General features: G+C 40.6%; 1 protein-coding gene across 1 annotated transcript in view; it reads right to left on the bottom strand.

Moving 5' to 3' along the window:
- Nucleotides 1-20,949, bottom strand: part of SLC9A7 (solute carrier family 9 member A7) — a gene marked incomplete at its 5' end in the record, with an annotated part of 119,007 nt that overhangs the window by 84,117 nt on the left and 13,941 nt on the right. The window contains 1 exon segment of the mRNA XM_027765626.1: nucleotides 18,558-18,670. Within this exon segment, the coding sequence (XP_027621427.1) occupies nucleotides 18,558-18,670 (113 nt within the window).

The following is a 20,949-nucleotide window of genomic DNA, read 5'->3' as shown; positions in this document are numbered from 1 at the left end:
ATAGAGAGGCAAGACATTTAAGGAACACAGAAATGGAGGATTGTCTGATGATGACATGTGTGACATCTTCAACTGAACTGGTGAAAAGTGTATTCATGTTGGATAAATTCATTTCACAAGCTGTAGTGATGTCCAGTGATTAAATACATGAAGTAAATTTTTTTAAAAAATAGCTGATGCTTGAGTTTAACATTACGCTTTCTACTGTAGTCCCATCATACTTTTTTGTTGTTGTAGTTGGAGGTTTTTTTGTTTTGTTTTGTTTTGTTTTGCTATAGGGCATGTGTGCTCGCCAGAAAGAGAGAGACAGAGAATGAGAAATCACTACCCAAGGGGGATGGCCATGCTGCAATCCCTTCTCCTACATTCTTCTCTCGGGATCTTGGGCATGCACACACAAGCACCCGGCATGAGTTTAAGCCACCAGGTCCAGGAATTGAACCGCGGTCGACCACATGGGAGTTCAGCGACATAGCTATTACGATAACTGCTGGTCCCAGTCCCATCACACTTTGAAACTACCTGTTACAGGGCCTGTCCCAGGCACAGTAGTTAAGGTGACTGGCTCCCACATGACTGATCACGTGGTTTGGGCCTGACCCAGTTGCTTGAGAAACATGCCAGGTGTATGTGCTTGCATTGCTCCAAGTCACAAAATGGAGGAAGAGATGGAGGAGAAGGGATTGCATGACCATGCTCCATGGGGTATGGGTGCTTTTTCACTCGCCCCTGCTACCCACCCTCTCCCATCTCTCTCTGGTGAGTGCACACACCTTCTGGCAAATTAAAAAATAAAATACCTGTTACAGAACCTTAAAGAGTAATTAATATGATAATAATCAGAATTAATGAGATTTGGTTCCACCAGTGGCTTGAGATCTCTTTGAAGGCAGAAACCACTTCTTTTTTTTTTTTTTACCACCACAAGGCATATGAACTTGTAGGAGAGAGACAGAGAGAGGGAAAGTGAGAAATAAACCCCCCCCCAAGGCGCGGCAAGGGCATGGCCATGCTACAATCCCTTCTCCTCCATTCTCCTCTCATGATTTTGGGCATGCACACACCCAGTGTGATTTTCAAGCTGCCAGATCTGGGAATTAAACTGTGTTCAGTCATTTGGGAGTTCAGTGCCTTAGTCATGTCACCTGCTGGCCCCCCAAATCCCTTTCTTACTGACCACTGGGTTCTCAGAATCCAGAATCCAATACAATGTTGGCACACAGAAGATTATTTTTGGAGAGATTTTGGCTATAGGGTATGTGCACTTGCCAGAAAGACAGAGAGAGATAGAGAGACAGAATGCGAGAAATCACCCCCCCCCCCCCCGGGGGGATTGCCACACCACAATCCCTTCTCTTCCATTCTCCTCTCGGGATCTTGGACACACACGCACACGTGCCCGCCGTGAGTTAAAGCCACCAGGTCTGGGACTCGAACCATGGTCGGCTACATGGGAGTCCAGCGACATAGCTATTGCGCCAACTGCTGGTCCCAAGATGTTTTTTTATAGGGAGAGATTTTTGCTATAGGGTGTGTGTACCCATCGGAGAAACACAGAGAGACAGAAAGAGAGAAATCACCCCACCAGGGGGGATGGCTACACTGCAATCCCTTCTTCATTCTACTCTCAGGATTTGGAGCACACATGCCCAGCATGAGTTTTAAGCTGATGGGTCTTGGACTTGAACTGTGGTCGACCACGTGGGAGTCCAGTGACCTAACCATTACATCAGCTGCTGGTCCCCACACAGGATTTTTTTTTTTTGGAGAGATTTTCACTGTAGGGCGCGTGCGCTCGCCAGACAGACAGAGAGAGACATAGAGACAGAAAGTGAGAAATCACCCCCCAGGGGGGATGGTCACGCCGCAATCCCTTCTCCTCCATTCTCCTCTCGGGATCTTGGGCACGCACGCACACGCGCCCGGCATGAGTTTTTTAAGCCACCGGGTCCGGGACACGAACCGCGGTCGACTACGTGGGAGTCCAGCGACATAGCCATTACGCTAACTGCTGGTTCCCACCCACACAGGATTTTAATAAACATTTGTGAAATAATGAAAGGCTACATTTATGACAGACTATGCATAATTAAAATTCTCATGGTTTTCCTAATACTTATGCACTTAAAAACCAGCTATCTTCCAGATCAGCAGTTCTCAAACTACCTTTTTGTCCCAATGCCAGAGGGCATATGTATGCTAGCACACGTGTGTGTGAGAAAGAAAGCAATTCCCAATGGGACCCTGTCACACCATAACCATTTCTCCTCAATTCTGCATCCCATCAGGATCTTCGGCACATACGCACACACCCAGTGTGTTTTTCAAGCCAATGGGGCCAGACTCAAACCCTAGTCTACCATGTGGAACATGATTTCCTCTGTATAGTGCCTAACCACTGCACAACAGGGCTAGCCATTTTCAAACTTTTGACTTCAGAACTCCTTTACACTCTTAACATAAAATCCTTTGGGGCCCCCAAAGAGCTTTAGCTTTGTGGCTTAATTTTATCTATATTTACAGTGTTTAATAAAACAGAAAACAATTTATTCATTTAAAATTAAGAATATACCAGTATATGCTAATGTAACTTTTTTTATTGCCAGAGGGCACATGTGCTCACCAGAGAGAGAGAAACAGGGAGAGAGAACCCCCCCAATGGGGTGTGGTCATGCTGTGATCCTTTTTCCTCCATTTCTTCATCCCATTAGGATTTGGGGCACACATACAGATACACATACACACACACACACACACACTCCTAGCATGTTTTTCAAGCCACTAGGCCTGGATTTGAACCACAGTCAACCATGAAGATCCAACGCCCAATGCACTGTACTTAACCACTACATTATGAAGCCAGCCCAACATTATATATTTTTAATGAAAAATAATTACACCTTTCAAAACAATAGAAAAGAGAGCTATATTTTACATTTCTGCAAATCTCTTAAGTGTTTGGATTAATGGAAGACCAATGGTTCTCCTATCTGTTTCTGTAGCTGAGCAACTGATAGGCAATGTCACATGTTACGCAGCCTCTGAAATGCTCCACTACTCACTGTGAAAGAATAAGTGTGAAAAAAAGATAAATAGGACCAGCTGATGCCCTGGTAGTTAAAGGCAGCTAGGTTCCACATGGCCAATTTAGTGGCTCAAGTCCAGGACCCAGGGGCTTGAGAAACACACAGGGTGTGTGTGCATAGGTGCCCAAAATCCCAAGTGGAGAATGGAGAAGGGGTTGTGATGTGGCTATCCCCTTGGGGGGGGGTGCTGATTTCTCACTTTCCTTCTCTCGAGCTTTCTTTGGCAAGTGCAAAAACATAAAATAAATAAATAAATAAATAAATAAAAGAGTAAAGGGTCAGCAAATCTCCTTCTAGAAAATTTAAAAAATAAAAAAGACACAAATAATGCACAAGAGGATTTCAAATAGTTCATAGAAAAATAGAATTAAAGTACCAGTTTATGAAAGATTGGAAGGTACAAAGGCATGGAGAGCAACTGTAGATACCTAGAGACAGTGTGGGAAGCAGGTGGATAATGGAGGACTGGAAGGAAGGGAATCAAGAGGTAAAAAGAGCAAAACATTTAATGAAAAAAAAATGGAAAATTATCTGCTGATGATAATGTATATGTTAATATCTTTGACTGGACTAATATACAGTGTATTCATGCTGGGAAAATCCATTTGGTATGCTGTGAAGCTGTACAGTGAGTGATTGAACATTAAAAAAGTAAAAAAAAAAAAAACCCTAAACTTTTAAAAATTTCAAATACTAGTTTATTTAGGTACAAAATAATAGAAGATTGAAATTCATGCATAGATTTTTTTTCAAAATACGTATTTTCCATGAGCTTTGTAAAGGCCTCTCATATTATGCTATTATTAAATCAGGTTTTAAGAATTACTAAATTTAATTAATTAATTAAATATTATTTTTTAATTTGACCAGTGAGAGACAAGAGAGAGAGTGTGAAAGCAAGCTGCCAGGTCTAGGACTTAAATCATGGTCGGCTATGTGGGAGTCCAGCACCTTAACCACCATGCTACCACCTGCTGGCCCATTTTAAATCAATTTTAGATATTTGAGCTCTGAGAGGCCCCTTTCAGGGACCAGGACAACATCCTCCCAATCCTAAGATCTGGTTGGAACAGGCCAATTTCATTCGACAAGCCATCTACATTTGAGTTCTAAGAGGACCCTTTCAGAGACTAGGACAACTGAAGATTTTCTGCCCATACTTCACCCACACCCCAAGATCTAGCCAGGGTCACAGTAATCCTCAATTCCCATGGGATCTGCTGTACAAAGAGAGAAAAATGGTACTGCAGAGAGATTGCAGATCACTTCCTCCTGTACACCTCGAAATACTCAGATTTAACACCAAAAATTAGGGAAAAACATATAACCCATCAGATGACCAGAAACCACTGCAGAGGCACAATAAATATGAGAAGCCAAGGAAATATCTCTCCCCTAAAGAAAAAGAATAACTCCTTATCCTCCACAGACAATACAGTGGAACTCATAGAAACGTCAGATAAAGAATTTAATATTGAGAACCAGCAGTTAGCATAATGGCTATGTCGCTGGACTCCCACATAGTTGACCGCGGTTTGCATCCCGGACCCAGTGGCTTAAAACTCACGCCGGGTGCATGTGCGTGCATGCCCAAGATCCCGAGAGGAGAATGGAGGAGAAGGGATTGCGGCATGACCATCCCCCCTGGGGGGTGATTTCTATTTCTCACTTTCTGTCTCTCTGTCTCTCTCTGTCTGTCTGGCGAGCGCACACACCCTATAGCGAAAACCTCTCAAAAAAAAAGAATTTAATATTATTAAATTAATTAAATATTCACAGTGACAAAGCTAACAGAGATGGAAGAGAAGAGAGACAATTAATTCCAGAAAATGAAGGAGAAAAGAGACAATGAATTCTAGAAAATGAGGAAATTCTTGCACTATCTGGAAGAGAAATATACACCATCAAAAAGAATCAAACGGAACTGTTAGAAATGAAGGCTATAATACAAGGAATTCAAAACCTCCCTTGAAAGTAGAAGATCAAGTCTCAGAGGTAGAATACAGAACCTCTAATCTAGAAAAATTCACCAAAAAGACTGAAATAATAACCCCCAAATGAGAAGAATATACAAGTAATACTAGATGCCATTAAATGTCCAAATATCCAGATAATCAGTACCCCAAAAGGTGAAGAAACCAATTAAGAGCATTGATAATCTATTCCATGAAATCCTGGAAGAAAACTTTCCAAACCTAGAGAGGCATAGCCAGATCCAAGAAATACAAAGGACCCTAAATAGAATCAGCCCAAGAAGATCTTTTTCAAGATACATAGCCTGATTGACCAAAACCACCGACAGAGACAAGTTACTAAAATTTGCAAGAGAGAAATGTCAAGTTACTTTCAAAGGATATTCCAATGGGTTAACATCGGACCTGTTATCAGAAGCAATGCATGTAAGGAAAGAATGGGAAAATATATTCAAAGTGTTAAGTGAAAAACGATTTCAACCAAGAGTACTATACCCAGCAAGATTATCCTTCATATGGGGGAGGGGGGGAAGAGACAAAAACAAAACCTGAAAGAATTTACCAACACCAGACAGTATCTCCAAGAAGTTCTCAAGGAAGTGCTATACCAGGAAAACTAAAGTCAGACACGTGGAAATAAGAGTACATAAAACAACCAAGAGACTGGCCAACTTAATGGTAGGGACAAGTCTGGAAAGATCAATAATAACATTGAATGTTAATGTCCAGAACTTAATCAAAAAGATTGGACCATAGTAACACTACAAATTAAACAGAACAGAGACTAATTACATGAGATTGAACTGGTGAAATAGAATTTTACGACTTTTGACTAAAACATTACTGATTTTTTTTCCTATGCTTTGTTTTCCAGATTTCAGGATTTTTGTCTTCTCTTGAACTGTTGATAGGTTCATCTACCTACTGTTTGAACTGAATCCTAAACTTTTTCCTGGCTTTAAGTCTTAAGCAAATTTATCTTACACTTCTTGATTTTGATCTATTAAAACTAAAACCATTTTTCTTGAAATTAAAAAATGCATTAAAAACACCTATTTAATGACTGCAGTAAGCTATATAGCCCCAGCTAGGTGCTACTTTATAGTATGTTCATTCTACTCACTGAGGTTTATGCCTAAAGTCAGACATGTGTTCATAGATATGTATATATCAGCTGTACTTGCTAATGAAAGTATTTAGATTAATTAAGATCTCTTGTTATTAAATAAAATGTAAAAAAAAAATAAAAGAGGCATGGAAATCAACTGTAGATACCAGAGATAATTTGGAACAAGGGTGGGAAATGGCAGAGGGTGAGAGGTAGGGAATCAAGGGGGAACAAAATATATAAGAAATAATAAATGGAAAATAATTTGTTGACAGTAACATGTATCCTTAATTGAGCCAATATACAGTGTATTCTAGAAGGAAAAATTTCATTTTGTATACTGTAATGATGTACAGTGAATAAATGTAAACAAATAAATTTAAAATAAAATTTAAAAAAAAAATCAGTTTTGATCTGATAGACTCCTAACAGGGTTTTAGGGACCCCAAAGGGCCAACACACCTTGAGACCCACTGATCTAGAGTAGGGTTTTTCAGTCTTGGCTCTATTGCCTTTGAGGCTAACAATTCTCTCTCTCTGTCTCTCTCTCTCTCTGTATTGCCAAAGGACATGTGGAAGGATAGCCATGCCACAGTGCTTTGTCTTCCATTTTCCTTCAGGATTTTGGGCATGCACATACACACACCCAGTATGTTTTTCAAGCCACCATGTCTGAGACTCAAACTGCGTGGTTAGTCATGTGAGATCCAACTGCCTTAACCTACACGCCACCTACTGGCCCTCCCCTCCTTTTTCATCTATTCCTCCTTCTCATCAGGATTTTGTGTACACATGTACACATGCCAGCGTGATTTTTCAATCTGCCAGAGCCAGTATTTCTTCAGTTTTTTTTTTTAGGTTTTATTTTATTTTATTTATTTATTTATTTATTTTTTTGCTATAGGGCACGTGTGCTCACCAGACAGATAGAGAGAGACAGAGAGACAGAAAGCAAGAAATCTTGAGCACGCACACACATGCGCCCAGTGTGAGTTTTAAGCCACCAGGTCCAGGACTCGAACCACAGTCGACTACATGGGAGTCTAGCGACATAGCCATTATGCCAACTGCTGGTCCTCAGAGCCATTTTTTCAAACTGCAATAGGCTACATGAGCTACAGCTCCCTTAACTTCTGTGCTGTGGAGTCAGTCACATTGATCTCTTTGTTGCAGAGGGCTAGCCTGTGTATTGGCAGCATCCCTGCCCTCTACTTGCCACATGCCAGGAGCACCACCTCTCAACTGTGACAACTGGAAATGCCTCTAAACATTGCCAAATGTTCCCTGCAGGCAATATTAGCCCTCCAGTGAGGTAATAATATCTCCCACCACTCTAGATAGATGCAGCAACAGTGTTCTCTCACAGCACTCACACTCATTAATTTCTCCTTTGCTGGGTTCTACAGTAAAGACTATAAAAGCTACATGCTTACATTCCCAGCTTCCTTTGCAGAGTACCTGGAAGCAGGCAAAGGGCAGAGAGGTCAGATGTATGAAGTCACCCTAGTGCTAAAGGGCAACTGACATGTGACTGAAACCCAAAGGTAGAGCAGTAAGAAGACTGAGTGCTGGGGCCAGCAGGTGACATCGTGGTTAGGGTGCTGGACTCTCACATTGTTGACCATGGTTCAAGTCCTGGATCTGGCAGTGTACTTTCTCACTACCCCCCACCTCTGGTGTAATAATAATAATAATAATAATAATAAATAAAATAAATAAATCTTTAAGGAAAAAAAAGAAAGACCAAGTGCCCCAGTGCCTGACTGAGCAGGAGCCATGGAGCCAGCTCACAACGAGTACCCAAGATATACAGCTATTTGTTAAAGCTGGCATTTGCCAGGTTTTTCTGTTATTGGCTACGAAGAGCATTATTAACTGATTCAATTAGAAAACCAAACAAATATTTAGTTTAGTGAATTATTATAAGCCAGCCAGTGTTGAAACCATCCATCCCATCACTCAAAAGAACCCACTAACCTGAATTTTATACTAATAATTTCCTTGCCTTTCTTTATAGTCTCATCACCCAAATGCACATTCCCTCACACTCATTTGGTTTTGCCTATTTTTTAGAAATGTAAATTTTCTTTTGTCTTTCTTTTATTTTTTTTACAATCAATCACTGTATATCATTATAGCATACCAAATAAATTTTCTCATCATGAATATACAGTATATTAGTCCACTCAAAAATATTATCATATATACCAAATATCTGTACTCTATGGCAGAAACTAAGAGGTTGACAGATATAAAGGCATGGAGAACAACTGTGGAAACTAGAGAATGTAATTTTTCTTGTACTCTATAATTTCCATCTCCATTCCATTCTGTCAGTTCCCCTTTCAGTTTCCTTTATTCTTTAGTTCTCTCATTTGTGAACTTTCTAAACCAGATGCATATAGTTCTTTCATAACTTCTAATATCTTCTTAATTTCCTTTAGTTTCTTTTGGAATATTAATATAGTTTTACCTTTTTGGGGCCTTATTTTTCTGGTATGCATTTATTGTTTGTGGCTATATTATTCAGAGGGTTATCTTCATTTCTTCTTATAATATGCTTGCATGATGCTCAACCTCAATCCATTTCTGTTGCTCATATTTAAGTGAGGTGCATAAGGGGCAGATGTGGGCCCAGAAGAGCTCTCCTGGTTTCACGGCTCTCAGGCTCCCTCTTCTGGTCTTACGTTGAGCTACTGAAAGCATGGCCTCTGGGTATAGCTCAGTACTTTCTGAAATCTACTGCCTCTGATTTCCTCTCCCAGTACGATCTGAGCTTTCTTCTTCCTTTGATGGCCTAGCAATCAAGGCTCATGGTCCAAGCAATTCATGTTTATGGAGTGACTATTCTTTCAGAGAGATTTCCTCGAGGTATTTCTCAGAGCCCTGAGGACCCAGGTCACTCCAGAAGCCTCTAACCTCTTCCAGTCTCTTCACATTCCTCCACAAACTAGAGCCTATAAAAGTTCTGTCTCAGTTGTAATTGTTACCAGGCAGCCCACAAAGTTCTTTATTCTTTACTTTTTCATTGCTTTTGTTGCCAGAGGGCAAAAGTGCTGGCCAAAGAGTCACAAGAGAAAGGGAGAGGGAAAAGTACCCGCATGGAGCATGGTAATATTGCAATCTCTTCTCCATCTCTCTTCCCCTTGAGATTTTTGAAACATACACACATGCATCTGTGTGTTTCTCAAGCTACCAGGCCTGGGACTTGAACCATGCAGTTGGCTATGTGGGATCCAGTTCACGGCCTGGCCCTTTATGCCTCTTTTTAAGTAAAATTTCTTGTGGGAAATTTCTGGGATCCCCAATAGTTAAGATTATCAGCAGTCCCCCTTCTCCCTGCACAGCTGCTATTGCTGTGCCCAAAGCTTGCTGCTGCTAGTGGGACATTCTGGCACCTGATTCTATCACTGTTTTTTGTTTTTTGTTTTCCTCGTGCCCTGTTTTCTCTATTTTTGGTAGGGATTAGGAAGATTTCAAAATGACCCTATCCCCATCATGCCTTTTTTTTCTTCAAAATTCCTTTATTGAGACTCAGCCAAGAATAATTTGAATCTGAAAAAATGTCTACTGTTACCACAAGGCTGTTTAAGGTTATTATAAATGAAAGGGCTAAGATCACTACTTCATGCATTCATACACTAACTAGACATTCACAGGCTACAAGCCCATCAGTTATAGTTTGTTGTTGTTTTTTAAAGACAGGATCTCACTGTGTCCTGCTTCAGCCACCCAAGTAGCTGGGATCACAGGTGTGTGCCATTACACCCAGCTCTTTCAGACAGGGTCTAGTTATGTTGCCCAGGCCAGCCTAGAGGTCTATCAACTATATTTCTTAAAGTATACATCATCTTCACAATGAGCAAAGAGAGGAAAGCTCAGATATTAACATTAGACATACCTGCACCCTCAACTACGGCTTAGCAAGTTACATACAGGAAAAATTTTTAGGATTTAGGATTAGGCTGGAAAAAGTTATTTTCTGGATTGTTACATGAACAGTATTTGTGGCTCCTTATATAAAACTTTTACTATAGCAGCTTATTTACCACTATATGGCCTAAGAATTGTCTTGTTTTTAACTAAATGTTGAACAAAATTAATGATGATAATGAGGACAATTATTGCAGACTCATAATGAAGCAGACACTATGTAGGCATTTTCCTATCTTATTTAGTCCTCATAAAACCCTAGATGGTGGATAATATAATTTTCCCAAGTTTAGAGTTAAAAAGACAGGCCTTGTATGATGGGTTGCTTTACGTTGCAGTATCAAAATCCCAAACTCTCAGAGTTTCAACATGAGGGAGATTTCACCTCTCACTCATGTAGCGTGTCCACCATAGGTTGGCACAGGAGGCCACCATCAAATCTGTCACTCAGCAATTTGAGGAGATTCAAGACTAATCTCAGTGAACAGAACTCAGGCTTGGAAGTCCAGGAGACCACAGTCCTAGGGCTCTACCAGTCAGGGTCCTGCAGGAAACAGATAGCAATAGCACCCTCAATATGAGTAATCTGAGGAGAGTTTAACAAAGAGGTTAATTATAAAAGTGTGGACAAAGTAGGGGGAAACCACACGGGAGGTGGCAGTACTTGTGGCTAAAAATGAGGAGCTGAAGGCTCCAGAAGTGACCATCAGAATTTTATTTTCTGGATTGTTACATGAACAGTATTTGTGGCTCCTTATATAAAACTTTTACTATAGCAGCTTATTTACCACTATATGGCCTAAGAATTGTCTTGTTTTTAACTAAATGTTGAACAAAATTAATGATGATAATGAGGACAATTATTGCAGACTCATAATGAAGCAGACACTATGTAGGCATTTTCCTATCTTATTTAGTCCTCATAAAACCCTAGATGGTGGATAATATAATTTTCCCAAGTTTAGAGTTAAAAAGACAGGCCTTGTATGATGGGTTGCTTTACGTTGCAGTATCAAAATCCCAAACTCTCAGAGTTTCAACATGAGGGAGATTTCACCTCTCACTCATGTAGCGTGTCCACCATAGGTTGGCACAGGAGGCCACCATCAAATCTGTCACTCAGCAATTTGAGGAGATTCAAGACTAATCTCAGTGAACAGAACTCAGGCTTGGAAGTCCAGGAGACCACAGTCCTAGGGCTCTACCAGTCAGGGTCCTGCAGGAAACAGATAGCAATAGCACCCTCAATATGAGTAATCTGAGGAGAGTTTAACAAAGAGGTTAATTATAAAAGTGTGGACAAAGTAGGGGGAAACCACACGGGAGGTGGCAGTACTTGTGGCTAAAAATGAGGAGCTGAAGGCTCCAGAAGTGACCATCAGAATTTGGAGCTGTATGGAGAGAGTCACCTGATAGGTGTGGTGATCTCTGATCAAGGGACACAGCCAGCCTACAAATCCTGCATCTCCTCCTGGTCTCCCACTTGTACTCTTCTGTGGGCAAATCTAATGGGAGACCAGAAGGCAATGGAACCTTTGACATACTCCATATAAGTCAGCCTCCTGGACCAAGATGAAAGTAGAGAAGGGTGGTAAGTCTAGAGAGACAAATAGAAGATACCAGACATAGCCAACTATCTGTCAAAGAGAAGTCTGCACACAACAGAGGCCAAAGATTCAATAAAGAAAGAATGTGGGTTACATAACTTCCAAAACCCCTTCTGACTTTTTTTTGTAGTATAATTTATTCACAAAATTTTACCATATAATAAGAACTACGTTTAAAAAATTGGTCCGATAAAAGGCCATTAGGATCAATTCTTAAGCTTACAAACACACCTTAGTCCTACTGCTCTCTGGCTCACTGTTAACAAACATGACTCCAAAGTCCACACATAGGTTCTAGTCACTTAAAGCATGACAATCTAATTAGATTGACAGGGGATAGTGGAGGACCCAAGCAGTCCTATAGACCTCTATAAAAGGTGTACATGAGCCTATTGGCTCTATCCTTCTAGCTGTACCAGCTTTTATTTATAATGGGACCATCTGGTCATCCTTTATGCTAAAATATGGTTCCCCTGGAAAAACAGGCTTTCCCTAGACCAACTAGACTAGTCAGCATGGTGAGTAAAAAGTAACTGTTGGTAGTGAAAAGCAGTTTCATTCTTCAAACTTTTTCCTTTTCCTTTTCTGGACTCCTTATCTTCTTCTGGTTTTGAAGGCTTTGAAGATTTTGTCTTTTTCTTGACCATAGCATCAGTGTCTATTCCATATTGGTCTTTCTAATCAGACTGGGAGTCATCTTCATGTAACTCTTCTCTGTACTCAGAATCCAGTGCAAGGCCTGTGCAGTGTCTAAATGTCCTTATGACCTGAAGTGAGTATGGGGTGAGGTGGGCTTCCTTATTGTAAGATCTGGTGAAGGCTGCTTTCACCTTAGGATCAAGCTTGGAAAAGGGACTAGGTTTGCCACCCCAGCTGCTAATTTCTATAATATTCTCAAAGTCCTCTTTCATCATACAATATGTGTCCATATGTGCAACAATGTTCTATACTCCTTCCACCCCCTGTGAGACCAAGGGCTGTACCAGTGCATCCCACACGTGGGACAGGTAATCCATATTCACAGTCCTCTTGCTGGAATGAGTTCTGAGACTCATATGCAGTGCTAGATCCTGAATGATGTGATGGTGTTTGTCCATAGATGAGTACTTCCCTAGCCAGTTTAGGAAGGCCAGAAACTGAGTCATGTACCCCCTTCATCAACTCTCTGGGAAAAACACTAGCATGAATGGCCTGTGTGGGTAGGAGACTCCAGTTTTGCTTATTCTGGATCTGACTATCCACCAGGTCACCATCACACATACGCTATCTGCTGCTCGACTTAAAAGCATCAAATGCTTTTTCAGGTCACATCCTGCAGCTACAGGCTTCACATGTATGTAGTTCTTCTGGGCAAAGAGGGGTGCTATTGAATAACCATGAAGAAAGAGGTCTGACTTGTCTACAAGTGACACATGAGCAGTCTCCTCTCTAGCTGCAAATACTTTCCGAGCAATATCAAATGGGCAAAGTTCGATATCCTTTTTGGCCCTATGCAAATCTGCCTTGGCCTGGTGGTAGGTTAGTGCCTTACTTTGTGCATACCATATACTCAGATTATGTAAAATCTGTCTGATATATTGATTAGCTCCCCAAATTATTTCATTCATAGCTGGACGGGGAATCTTTAAACCTTCCTTAAATGTAATACACATCATAGCACCCTTAATCTGTTCAAGCCAAGATCTTTGAAAACGAAGATCAAAACAATAATGAACCTAAGAGCGAATCTTGGGATGATTTCTATCATTGCGCATACAAATAATGGGAATTTTAGTATGTTTTATCAAGCCAATTAATTCCTGGATACCTATCCTGCCCTCATTGCCTGCTATGACATCCACTTCATCCATTATGAAAGCCCTTCTGACTTTTAAACACAGCTTTTCTAAGATACTACAGTTACCAATAGTAAAACTATAATAAAATGTGGGGACTTCAAAAGGTTCATGGAAAAATGGAATTAAAATATGAACTTGTTTTGGTGCAAAGAACTCTTAAAAGCCATGGACAGTGTTCAATAATATGCATTTCCCATCAACTTTCTGAAGCCCCTCCCATATAGTTAACTCATTTATCCATGACAATAAAGATATACTTAACATAATAATAATAGATGGGATCAGCAGTTGGCATAATGGCTGTGTTGCTGGTCTCCCATATAGTCGACCATGGTTCAAGTCCCGGATTCGGTGGCTTAAATTCATGCCGGGCATGTGTGCATGCATGCCCAGGATCCCAAGAGGAGAATGGAGGAGAAGGAATTGTGGCATGGCCATCCCCCTTGGGGGGGAGTGATTTCTCAGTTTCGGTCTCTCTGTCTCTGTCTTTCTAGAAAGCGCACACACCCTATAGCAAAAACCTCTCCAAAAAATAATAATAATAATAGCAAGAGACACTTAACTTACATAGCATTGGTCTGAATTTGAACTTCTGCTCTTTGTCCATCAGTCCAAAATATATCAGGTTTTTGCCATGGCCCTCCTGAGCAAGCATGTGCCTATCTTGGGTCTAACAACCAGATGATGATGTGGTAACAATGACAGACAGGAAGAGCTCTGGGAATATATCATGAAGAAGTCTGGGAAGAATGATGAGGCAGGTGGTACATTTGAACCAAATCTCAAAGGATGAACAAAAGACTGACTGGCCTGTGTGATGCAACTAGAGAATTAGCCTTGGAAAACAGATCACAGATTCTTTTTTTTTTTTTTTTTTTTTTTTTTGAGGGGGGGAGGTTTTCACTATAGGGTGCGTGCGCTCACCAGACAGACAGAGAGAGACATAGAGACAGAAAGCGAGAAATCACCCCCCAGGGGGGGATGGTCACGCCGCAATCCCTTCTCCTCCATTCTCCTCTCGGGATCTTGGGCACGCACGCACTTGCGCTGGCTTGAGTTTTAAGCCACCGGGTCCGGGACGCGAACCGCAGTCAACTATGTGGGAGTCCAGCGACATAGCCATTATGCTAACTGCTGGTTCCCCAGATCACAGATTCTGAAATCTGTGAGTAAGACTGATTGTTTTGAGGGATATAAAAGTGATCACTAAAACTGGGGATGGACCAACAGGTGGTGTAGTGGTTAAGGCACTGGACTCCCATGTGGTCAACCACTATTTGAGTCCCAGACCCATGGCCTGAAACTCAGGACAGGAACGTGTGCGAGCATGCCCAAAATACAGACAGAAGAATGGAGGAGAAAGGATTATAGTATGTATGGCCTTCTCTTCAGGATGGCCTTCTAGAACTTCTATTTATATAATACACTCGGGGTGATTTCTTGCTTTCCCTCTGTTTCTCTTTGTGTCTCTGGCGAGTGTGTGCACCCTATAGCAAAAATCTCTTAAAAAAAAAAAAACTGGAGGAAATAATTTCATCTTGGTTCACAGGAAGCAACAACCCTCGGTTTTCTGTAGTAGCTGCCTAGCAAGGCACTATGGGGTGAAACATACATTTTCTTTTCTTAGTTGTAGATCCATCTAAAGCAACAGTCCACATAGATGGCCCACAGCACCCATGACATATCACCATGGAACAGAGAAGGCTCCTGGTCACAGAGCAGCCTGCACCACTCCACATATTCTGTATTGTCTTCAATAGGAAGACCAAAGATGGTGTCTTAAGCCACAGTAATCAAGGACAAGGACATCTTATTTTTTTCATGTCAGTCAATACCACTTCATAGTCCAATTCCAGAATTTTTTTTTTTTTGAGAGGTTTTTGCTATAGGGCACGTGTGCTCGCCAGGCAGACAGAGACAGACAGACAGAAAGCGAGAAATCACCCCCCAGGGGGGATGGCCACACTGCAATCCCTTCTCCTCCATTCTCCTCTCGGGATCTTGGGCACGCACGCACGCGTCCAACGTGAGTTTTAAGCCACCGGGTCTGGGACACGAACCGCAGTCGACTACATGGGAGTCCAGCGACATAGCCATTACGCTAACTGCTGGTCCCCAATACCAGAATTTTTGTTTGGTGTACCAGACCCTAGCAGGCAATCTGGTCTTATGGCCTCCTCTGACTCTTCCCTTACATTTTTTAAAAATCTCTTTTATGCTCCAAGATGTCAAATAAAAAATTTTCAGGAGGCTTAAAATGTTTCTAATTTGCAAAACACTCTACATTTCAGAAAGATTTCCATTTAAAAAGGGTAGTAAATATCCTAATGTGTAATAAATTTAAACTTTCAATTTGCTAGAACTTCCATTTATGTAAAACTCTTACTGTGCCAATCTTCACAGGGCAAATGAGAAAATGGTGTAGCATGGTAATGCCTTCTGTTATTTTCTACCATAGCAGGGACACATTAAAGAGAAGTAAACAGTTATAAAGATAATCTGAAAAAGCAAGCCTTTGTATCCAATTAAATGAAGCAAAAATAATAGTTCAGAAAACGGTATTAGTAATTTTTATATTACACTACCTCCCTTTATTTGTTGGTGGGAGTAGTAAGAAGTTAGTAATTAACTTATAGGCAAATACAGATAGTAATGTATTTTCAGACAGACTAAACATCTTTCTCAGACTTCTGAACAATCTGTATCTTAATAGATAACGCAGCTGTAAACAGTCACAGAAAACATAGAATTAAAACAATAAAGCTACTTTTCAGAGTGCTCTTTGCAAACATGCTTGAGTTGAATTACGATGTGTTTACCTTTTTTAGGAAAACAGAGAAATCTCTACCTGAGTCAGATGTGGATAGAGATCAGCGTAATTAGATGCTATGCTCATGTGTTGTTTCATTTAATTATTTAAATGTATTATTTCATTTAATTATCATAACAGCCCTAGGAAATAGGTACCATTATTCCTATGTTATAGTAGAAACTGACAGAAGGGGATAAATTATGCCCAGGCCACCAGATCAGTGAGCGGCAAGATGAGAACTCACCCCAAGGTCTCCTACTACACATTCCACCTTCTCCTAAATTAGGGTGCTTCAACCAGCCAAGTCTTTGATACTAATTTACTTAAGATGTTTATAATAAAATATGAAGGTAAGAGAAGTCAATGTTTCTTGGAACACTGAGATCATTCAGAGCCACACTTCTGTCTAGAACTATGCTGTTCAATGTGGTAGCCACTAATCACATGTGGCTATTTAAATTGAAATTGTTTAACATTAAATAACATTTAAATTCAGTCCTTCAGTTACATTAATTCACATTTCCAGTGCTCAGTAATCACATGTGGCTACTGGCTATCTCAAAGGACTGGGCAGATAATAGAACACTGCAGCCTTCACAGAAAGATCTCGTGGATAGCACTGACCTATAGGACCCCCAGGAGGCAGGGTCAAGTGGAGACTCTTAGTATCTGCTCTGGTTCGCATGTCCCCCGCCCCCCCCAGTATTCGTGTGTTGAGATTTGGTTGTGATGGGATTAAGAGGGTGAGAACTTAATTAGACCGCAGTGCTAAAAGGTGGGACCTTTGGGAAGAGATTAAAATTTAAGGTCATCAGGACAAGGCCCCCATGATCTACTCCTGGTGGGTTCATAAGGAGAGGGAAGGAGAACAGAAAAGAATTGCAAGGACACAGCTTCTCTGCTCTGCTCTCACCCCTGTGATGTGATTCCCTGGGACTCTGCAAAGGCCCCCACCAAATATGCCCCTGGATCTTGGACCTCAAAATCTGAGAGAACTAAACACTCAGTTTCAGGTGTTTTTTTCTTACTAGCAACATAATGGACTAAAATACTATCTTTAAGATTACTACTGTCCAGTATGTGAGAGGACATCATAGACATTGAGAAGACCTTTCTGTCTCCACTGTTAGTACAGACCAGCTCTTTCTCCATAAATTTTGCCCAAAGATGAATTCATTAGCAAAAGGAATGACTGTAATTACTCTATACAAATTGATTTCATTATAGGTTCCAACTTGGAGAAGAGAGATTTTTGGTTTGTTTGTTTGTTTTGAGCTGCAGGGGAGAAGGTACATCTAATATTTCTGCTTTTAAGGACTGGTTTAACTACTGCTTGAAAAATAAAGGTTCGTGAATGGGAATCATGTCACAGTGTGCATTCGCACTGGAATATTGCAAAAAGGGGTTTACAAATTACATTCACTGCAGGTACCTATGTTGTGTTTTCAGTAAGAAAAGGTATTATTTAAACTAAATTATATGTTTCCAAAAAGAAGGCAAAAGTGCAACACTGAGAAGGAAAGCAGTCTAAGTATAAAAATTAAGACCAAATTAGCCATTCTAAAATGAAAGGTAGAAGGGAAATACAGGTGGAAGCAATCCAAGTGTCCATTGACAGATGAATAAAGAGACAAAATATGGCACACACATACAATGGAATATCATTCAGCCTTAAAAGGAAGGAAATTCTGACATATGTTGTAACATGGACAAACCAGGAGGACATTAGCCAGTCTCAAAATGTCACAAAATGACAAATACTGTATGATCCTATTTAGATAGGTCCCTTGAACAGTAACGTTCATAGGGACAAAAAATAGAGTAGATGCCAGAGAGTATGGGGAAGGGGAAATGGGGAGTTGCTTAATGGGAACAGAGTTTCAATTTCACAAGACGAAAAGTTCTGGAGATTGGTTGCATAACAGTATGAACATACATAAAGTGACCGAACATACACTTAGAAATAGCTATGATGGTAAATTTTATGTTGTGCATTTTTTTTAACCACAATCAAAAACTAGTAGTAAAAAGGGAAATGAAAAATGGCTTCTTAGAAAAGCCATCTAAGTCTCTAATAGCCACTTCCTCTATCCTTCCATGTAAATTTAACAGTCTCCCAGCTGCAACAAAACTTAGATTCCTCTGGTCTTAAGATTTAAATAATAAAATATCATAATGATAAGGCCAACTTTGTAAATGACTGGGTCAGTGGCAGAGATAATTGCTCCAAAAAAAAGACAATCCGTATAGTAAAATTTGTCTGAGAGTTGTCCCACAATCTTCATGAGCTTCACAACACCATACATCAGATTGCTGCAAGAAGGTAAGGTAAACTATGTCAGGAGAAAAAATACTGGGTAACCAAGCAGGCATGTAAGAGTGGTACAGAAAGCTGTTCTCCAAGGGAGATCTATGAAGACAACAGGCAGCTGCAACAGTTGGACACTTACCAAGAACACAGGCAAATAGGACTCTGGCATCAAGTAATGGTTTATAGTTCATGTCACTGTGCTGAAACACTTGAACATTTCTTTTTTATTTTTTCCGAACATTTCATTTTTAAAAGCTGTGCTCATTAACCACTATAACAACTATAAAGTATAGTCTTCATTTAGTTACAAAGTGAAGGAGTGTTAAGCAACTGAGTCATGGAAGGTAAGAGAAGATATAGAAGGGGACCTTGAGAAAGTTCACAGTAAGAGGACAGATAGTACCAAAACAGTAAAATACAACACTGCAAGACTGACTTACATGAGAAGGTTCCAGGTTTGCATTTTGACACCTCCCTGAACATGCTGGGCATGTGGGTACCCATAATACAGGGCCAACTAAAGCTGGGGGTGGATGGTAGGATCAGATTCCTGATCAGTGTGCTGTCTCTCTCTCACATAGAAGAATGATATAAACTTTTTAAAAAGTTCATGAAAAATGTGTATTATGGAGTATCTCTCACATAGAAGAATGATATAAACTTTTTAAAAAGTTCATGAAAAATGTGTATTATGGAATAACTATGCATGAATTTCAATTTTTGTACCAAAATAAACTTGAATTTTAATTCCATTTTCCACAAACTTTTTGAAGTCCTCTCAAAGAAGCCATCATAGCATGCAATAAATTGCTACAAAACTCACAGATTCTAAGATAATACATTTGAAGTCATAAAAAATGAGAAGATAGGATGAAGTTAGAGAGAAAAAAATGGGATGGTCACAAAGATTCAAGTGGGTTATCTATTACTTCCTTCTCTGTCAAGAATTATCTCAAAGGGGGGAACCAGCAGTTAGCATGATGGCTCTGTCGGTGGACTCCCACATAGTTGACTGCAGTTCGCGTCCTGGACCCGGTGGCTTAAAACTCACGCTGGGCGCGTGTGTGTACGTGCCCAAGATCCCGAGAGGAGAATGGAGGAGAAGGGATTATGGCGTGACCATTCCTTTTGGGGGGTGATTTCTCGCTTTCTGTCTCTCTGTCTCTCTCTGTCTGTCTGGCGAGTACACGCGCCCTATAGCGAAAAAATCTCTCAAAAAAAAAAAAAAGAATTATCTCAAAGGGAAAAGAGGCAAATCTCCCTAAATGTCTATAATAGAACATAAGCATACCCATCAACACATCCTGCCTCTCACTCTTTACATGGGCTAGGCTGGCCAGCAGCAGCCCTCCTTATGCTATGTGGGATGTAACATGGTCCATGAGGGACCACCAAGTTCAGTTTTTCAGCTTGGCTGAAGCACATTTGCCATGGGACAGCTTATAACCCGAAAGGTATAAGGACAGTAATAGCAGCAGGTACAGGGGTTTGGGAAGTAAAAATAACCGCAGAACTGGCTAATTGTACCCTGCAGCCAATCCGCCAATCCTCAAACAATGAGATCCTATATATGTGTACATATATTTTATGACACAATGAGTGTATATTTATCTGTGAGAGAGAGAAAGGGGGAAGGAAAGGGAGAGAGAGAAAAAGAAAGAGAGAGATAGAGACCCTGAACAAGGCCTCATCACCCTGCAATCCGCTTTTCCCAGTCTTACAGTTCAGGATCCTAGGTGCATGTGCACATGGTGTGCCTTCAGGCACCCTAGGGATTCGAATCTAGACTGCTATGTGGATTTCAGGCTTGCAGAACACCATGTTACTGCTACACCACAGTGGCTAGGCCTTGAACAATGAGATTCTTGATGGTAAGAACCAAGACATTGTCTACCTTTGTGCCCAGAGTGCCTACAACAGTGGATTGGCTAAGCTCGGAGTAAAAGCACTATTTGCAGAATGGAATCCTTTTGGGAAGAAATGGCTATAACATAGTACTTGCCTACTGTGTGCCAGGCACTGCTCCAGAGACTTAACCAGTTCAGTTTCAGTTCACACCAACTATGATACAGATGTGATTTGCCCTTTGTTGCGTATCAAAGTTTTTTTTTTTTTAAAGCTACCTTTAAATAATTCCTGAGACTAGATCTTTCTCTCCATTTCCTTCTACTATAATCTTAGACCTGGGCAATAGACTTCTCTTTGGCAGCTTTTCCCCCATCCCCCATCTTGCCTCCCATTGCTTTTTTTTTTTTTTTTTGGGGGGTTTTTTCTTTAGGGG

The sequence above is a fragment of the Tupaia chinensis genome, unplaced genomic scaffold (genome assembly GCF_000334495.1).
Source record: "Tupaia chinensis unplaced genomic scaffold, TupChi_1.0 Scaffold138988_1, whole genome shotgun sequence".
In the NCBI taxonomy this organism is placed as follows: Eukaryota; Metazoa; Chordata; class Mammalia; order Scandentia; family Tupaiidae; genus Tupaia; species Tupaia belangeri.
The sequence above is the reverse complement of the archived record's forward strand: the minus strand, read 5'-3'. Positions and strand labels throughout refer to the sequence as shown.